Below are 6176 nucleotides of genomic sequence, written 5' to 3'. Positions count from 1 at the left end.
TGCCCATCTCTGAGCATCTCCCAGGAAGGGCAAGATGATGTGAGACTTTTCTTCAAGACCCATTTCCACGCATCATTGTGGTAAGACGTGGAAAGTTCTTCTTCATGTCTGACAAGTGATGGCCGTCTAACTTGATAATCTCCCACCTGATGGCAGTGGGGCTTTGGGAGCTTGTTGTCATCACCTTGAGGACCCTTGATTGTGTGAGAAGCAGTTGCTCTTATTTGTTAAGAGGACAGATTGTAGCAGAAAAATATTGGGGATCAGATCAAACCCCGGCCACTTCCTAGCCGTTATGGCCCTTGAAGAAGAAACCAAGCCTCAGTTTCCTCATCCGAAAAAGGTAACATAATAATGATGGCTGTTTCATAAGTACACACACATTCCATTTTGACAGAGATCAATTGTTGTTACTGAATATCTCTTCTTTTTATCCTCCATAATAGAATCTTAGATTTTCAGCTGGCTTCTTGGCAGTCTGGAATGAATAAAGATTATATTTCCCAGTCTCCATGGCAGCTAAGTGTGGCCATGGGACTAAGTCCTGGCCAAAGAAACGCAAGTGGAAGAGGTGTGGGTAATTTCCTTGAAGTGCCTTTAACTTGAGGGTTTGCACTTCTTTTTAAATTTATTTTTGGCTGTGTTGGGTCTGTTGCTGCGCGCGGGCTTTCTCTAGTTGTGGTGAGCAGGGGTTACTCTTCATTGCGGTGCGTGGGCTTCTCATTGCAGTGGCTTCTTTTGTTGCAGAGCACAGGTTCTGGTGCACGGGCTTCAGTAGTTGTGGCACGCAGGCTCAGTAGTTGTGGTGCAAAGGCTTAGTTGCTCTGTGGCACGTGGGATCTTGCCGGACCAAGGCTCAAACCCATGTCCCCTGCATTGGCAGGTGGAAACTTAACCACTGTGCCACCAGGGAAGTCACAGGTTTGTACTTTATCCTTTCATCCTTCGTCTTGTATAAAATTGGGATGCAATGGTGGGAGCTCCTGAAGCCATCTTAAACAATGAGGAGACTTAGTGAATGAAATCCACACATGACAATTAAACAAAATAGAAAGAGCTCAAGTCCCTAACATAACAGAGCACCATAACTGCCTTGGATTTTTGCCTCCAGAAGTTGGCAGGGGAGAGAGAAATACATTTCATCTAAGTATTGTATTATTTTTCTGTTGCTTGCAGTCAAATTTCATCCTAAACAGGACCCTAAACATAATAACCACTTAGTACATGATAGGTGTCACTCAAGTCATCACCTATGCATTTTTGGAACATAATAACCACCTAGTACATGATAGGTGTCACTTAAGTCATCACCTATGCATTTTTGGAGAAACTCTCCCCATCCCATCCAACCCCCACAATATAACAGAACTTGCAGATGCACCTTCTGTGATGCTAACGTTTATTGAGTGTTAACGATGTCCCTGGCAAGATAACAAGTGCCTTACATGGAATATCTCATTTAAACTTCACAACAAACCCACAAGGTTGGTACTATTTTAAACTTTCATTTTATAGACAAGTATATTAATTTCCTAGGACTGCCATGACAAAACAACACAGACTGGGTACCTTAAACAACAGAAATGAATTTTCTCACAATTCTGGAGGCTAGAAGTCCAAGATCAAGGTGTTGAAAGAGTTAGTTTCCTCTTAGGCCTCTGTTTGGCTTACAGGTGGCTACCCACTTGCTGCCTTTTCACATGGTCTTCCCTCTGTGCCTGCACATCCCTGGTGTCTGTGACTTAATTTCCTGATATTATAAGGGCACCAGTCAGATTGGATTAGGGCTTATTCTAATGGCCTCATTTTAATTGAATCATCTATGTAAAGGCCCTGCCTCCAAATATAGTCAAATTTGGAGGTACAATGGTTAGAGCTTCAACATATGAATTTGGGGGAACACAATTCAGCCCATAACAATGAGGAAACTGGGTCAGAAGAGAAGTAATTTTCCCCAACACTACACAGTGAGGAAGTAGCAGAAGTCTGGTTCCTGAGCTTCAACATATGAATTTGGGGGAACACAATTCAGCCCATAACAATGAGGAAACTGGGTCAGAAGAGAAGTAATTTTCCCCAAAACTACACAGTGAGGAAGTAGCAGAAGTCTGGTGCCTGAGTCCAGGCAATGAAACACGGCACATTCCGTGTTTCCATTCCATGTTATCATCTTTAATAAATTTAGTTTGACAATAAGCCCCCAGTTCCCAGAACTCCACACATTTAATGGTCTAAGTTGCAGTAAATCTATAAACACAGATTTGAGCTTTGTGGGGGTAGCTTTATGTAATCACCCTTCTCCTTTGTCTTAACCCTGGTTGTCACCTGCTAATTGTCCTGGGGGCCTTTAACACAGGTCACCACCAAGAGCCCCAGTGGCTTCATTCCTCCAGCTCCTGGGGAAATGCACCCCCTGGAGCCCTCTCCCTTCCCCACTAGCCAGTACCCTGAACACAATGCTTTAGGAAGAGACCTAAACACTTCTACAGACATCAAGGAGGAGCTACAAGCTTCTTCCACTCTGCCTAACTATGTCTCCATGTGGGTGACCCTAGAAACCTGTCATATTCCCAAACCCCAAGTCTCAAATCCTGAGTCATCAGCGGCAGGCAGAGAGTGACCCCAGCCCACGGGTCCTGGATGCTGCCCTATACCATTGCTTCCTCCCCAACTCTTGTGGTACTTCTGCAGGCACTTGGCTTCTATCCCACTACCTGTGCCCATCACATATCATTGCCCTGGGACCTCCTTGAACACAAGCCTCCCTGGAATCTGTCACTTTCATCGCCCCAGTTTTCTCCTCTGCCATGTCTTGCTGATCCTAAAAATGGAGAACATAGCTGTTGACTTGGGTGATTAAGAGCCAAAGAGAGCTCTTTTTCCAGCTCAATCACAAATATAAGGTTAAATAAAAATAGCTGCTACTAAGTACTCTATACGAATTAACTCAATGACCCTTCACAACAACCCTAAGTTATTTCTCCCCTTCTACAGATAAGGAAACTGTAGCACAGAGAGGTTAGGGAACTTGCCCAAGGCTACACAGCAGGTACAAGGCAGAGCAAGGAGTTAAACCAATGTAGTCTGTCTACAGAACTCATGCTCTTAACCATTTCTCCAGGTATCACAAGTTAATCTTTTTTTCTCCCAAACAGCCTGCAGATGTGGACACATACACATACATTCCGAAGACTGGCCTTGGACGAGTCCAACAGGAACCCATGAACCTAATCTGTCAAAAAGTTTGACAAATACAAGGTTGCATTGTCCATGTACCAGTACTTTCTATCCCATAACTGGCAAAGTAAGGGGTGCCCTCCAGGTCTCAGACCATTCCAGCCATTTTCACATGTATCATCTCATTTATCCTTGCAATATTATTTTGAAGTAGGCACTATTATCTCCATTTTACTGTTAAGAAAACCGAGGCTCGGAGAGGTTGAGCAACTTGCCTTAGGTCACACAGCTAATAAAGGGTGGAGGCAAGATTTGGACACAACACTTCAACACTTTTGATATAATGAGGTGTGCCCAGGTGACAAGCTATGTGACCCCAGCACTCATCTCACTACATCACCATGCTGCCTTCCCACCCTGAATGCCGCTGGAATTCTGAACAGGGCTGCCGAGGAGAAATGACAGGAAGGGTGCAGAGTCAGCTTAAAGAAAATATGACACTTAGATCTAAAGTCCACATTATTGTATTTACACAAGCGTTCAAAAAAATTCTGAATTCTAAAATATAAGAGAGCTAATCTCCTGAGTCCCAGCTACCACCGCACCTCTCACTTGCCAAAACCCATCCAGTGAAGAAACGTGACATCTCTAAAGTATTTGTGCGTGAAGTCAAATCCATAAAACCTGCATTTACTAAAACCCTTTCTCTGAAAATCTATTAATAATGTACGGCCAGAAGTTGCAGACGATGTGATCGTTGTTCTAGGGATTTGAGACCAAAATATCCCATTATGTGGAGGTTTGATATTTGCCCAGTGATGACATTTTTGATACAATTTTTAAGGAAGGCACATGTTCGTCCATTTGCTGATTCCCCCTGGCTCACAAAGCCAACAATGACTTAAACCCAAATTGCTTTCGATCTTCCCAAGGACCTCATTTTTATCACAAAGGGACCTGCTGCACAAACGATCTGTCATTCAAGTAGGAATACTCATATGTTAGATGTAGTCAGTATAGTTCATGGTGCTAACCCCCTGCTAGCAGTTAAAGGAGCTGAGTTGTGGAGATGGACAGCTGCAGTGAGGTGGGGAATTCTGGGGGATTCCTTAATTTCTTTAAGAAAGCCCAAATACAAGAATTCTAACCAACAAAGCAAGTAAATTAGGAGTGATTTCCTACTGTGTTCCAGTGGTGCTATGGGAGATACAGAGCACTTACATGTAGGAGTTATGGATTCAAAGCCAGATCCAGCTACTTATCAGCTATGAGACCTGGCACAAGTTACTTAACTGCTCTGAACCTCAGTCTCATCCTCTGGGCATATTCAGTACTTATGTCTTAGGCTGCTATGAGGTAACAGATTTCACAATACCTACTATATACCTGGCACAAAATTAATATTGAAAATCTTTTTCAATCTTTTAATCTGAAAGATTAAAATTTTCAGCATTAATTCTGAATTTGAATTTTAAATAATTTTCCACCTAAAAGGGCAAAATCTTAATTTATATGTATTTCTCTAGGAACGTATCAATTAAGCAAAATAAAAAGGGAAATCCTGAAAGTTTATAACAGATAGCAGGAATATCTGAAATCTTATTCTCACTTTCCCCTGTCACTGGGACAACTTGGAGTCAGCCGGCCACGTATGCTACTTCCTGCCAAAGACTTTTGGGCTGCGGGGTTTGTTCACTACGAAGTAAGCAGACCACCTGTTCCACTCCCTCACTGCGTATTGCCAAGAAGAGAATGTGTGTTGCCCATGGCCATTGTTTAGTTCTGTTCCATTCAGTTCAATGATTATGGACAAGGCAGTGCCCAAGGCACTGAACATACAAACATGAAGGAGACATGATCCCTGCCCTTGAGGGGCTCATAGCCTGGTGGGGAGACAGATGGATAAACAGATAATTTTGTGTGAGCTAGTCAACTCTGTGACTGGTGTGTGAACATGGAGAATTATGGGCCTGGGGGAATTAGGAACAACTTTCTGGAGGAGGTGATGCCTGAGCTAAATCTGGAAGAACACATGTGTCTATCTACCCACCCACACTCCCACCCACCCACCCATCCATCCACTCACCCATCCACCCACCCATCCATCCATCCACACACCCTTCCACCCACCCACGCATCCACCCACACTCCCACCCACCCACCCATCCACCCACACACCCACCCATCTACCCACCCACCCATCCATCCACACATCCACCCATCCACACATCCACCCATCCATCCACACACCCTTCCACCCACCCACCCATCCATCCACACATCCACCCATCTACCCACCCACCCATCCATCCACACACCCTTCCACCCACCCGCCCATCCATCCACGCATCCACCCATCTACCCATCCACACATCCATCCACACACCCTTCCACCCACCCGCCCATCCATCCACACATCCACCCATCTACCCACCCACCCATCCATCCACACACCCTTCCACCCACCCGCCCATCCATCCACACATCCACCCATCTACCCATCCACACATCCATCCACACACCCTTCCACCCACACACCCATCCATCCACACATCCACCCATCCATCCACACACCCACCCATCCATCCACCCACCCACCCATCCATCCACCCACCCACCCACCCACCCATCCATCTATCCATCCTTCCACACAGCCATCCCTTTATTCAGCAAATATATGTTAAGTATTTACTCTGTGCCTGACATTGCTCTAAGCATTGTGGTTAGAGTGGTGAACAAGCAGATAAGGTCTCTGCTCTTATGGAAATTACATTCTGCTGAAGGGAGACAGAAAATAAATGAGTGAATAATAAATATATAAATATAAATAGCTTCAGGTAGCAAGACAAATGCTAAGAAGAAAATGGGCAGTGATGCTTCTGATCAGGACATGGAGCTGGAAGAGACTCTTTCAGATAATTTCCCCAGAGGAGGAAAAACTGAGTCAAGACCAGAGTAACAGAAGAGAAGACAAGCCATGCAAAAATCCAGAGTTGAGA

At 44.6% G+C, this 6176-nt stretch overlaps 1 protein-coding gene across 1 annotated transcript; it reads left to right on the top strand.

The window, feature by feature from the left end:
* Positions 1-5271: 5271 nt before the first annotated feature.
* Positions 5272-5765, top strand: LOC125964237 (spore coat protein SP85-like; the record flags this gene model as incomplete). Its single annotated transcript, XM_049709172.1, is given in 2 exon segments — positions 5272-5677; positions 5680-5765. Coding segments are annotated over 2 exon segments (492 nt in total), but the record flags the coding sequence as incomplete, so codon positions are not given.
* Positions 5766-6176: the final 411 nt, after the last annotated feature.

This window comes from Orcinus orca, chromosome 4, assembly GCF_937001465.1.
Source record: "Orcinus orca chromosome 4, mOrcOrc1.1, whole genome shotgun sequence".
Lineage (NCBI taxonomy): Eukaryota > Metazoa > Chordata > Mammalia > Artiodactyla > Delphinidae > Orcinus > Orcinus orca.
This window is presented reverse-complemented; position numbering and strand designations above follow the sequence as displayed.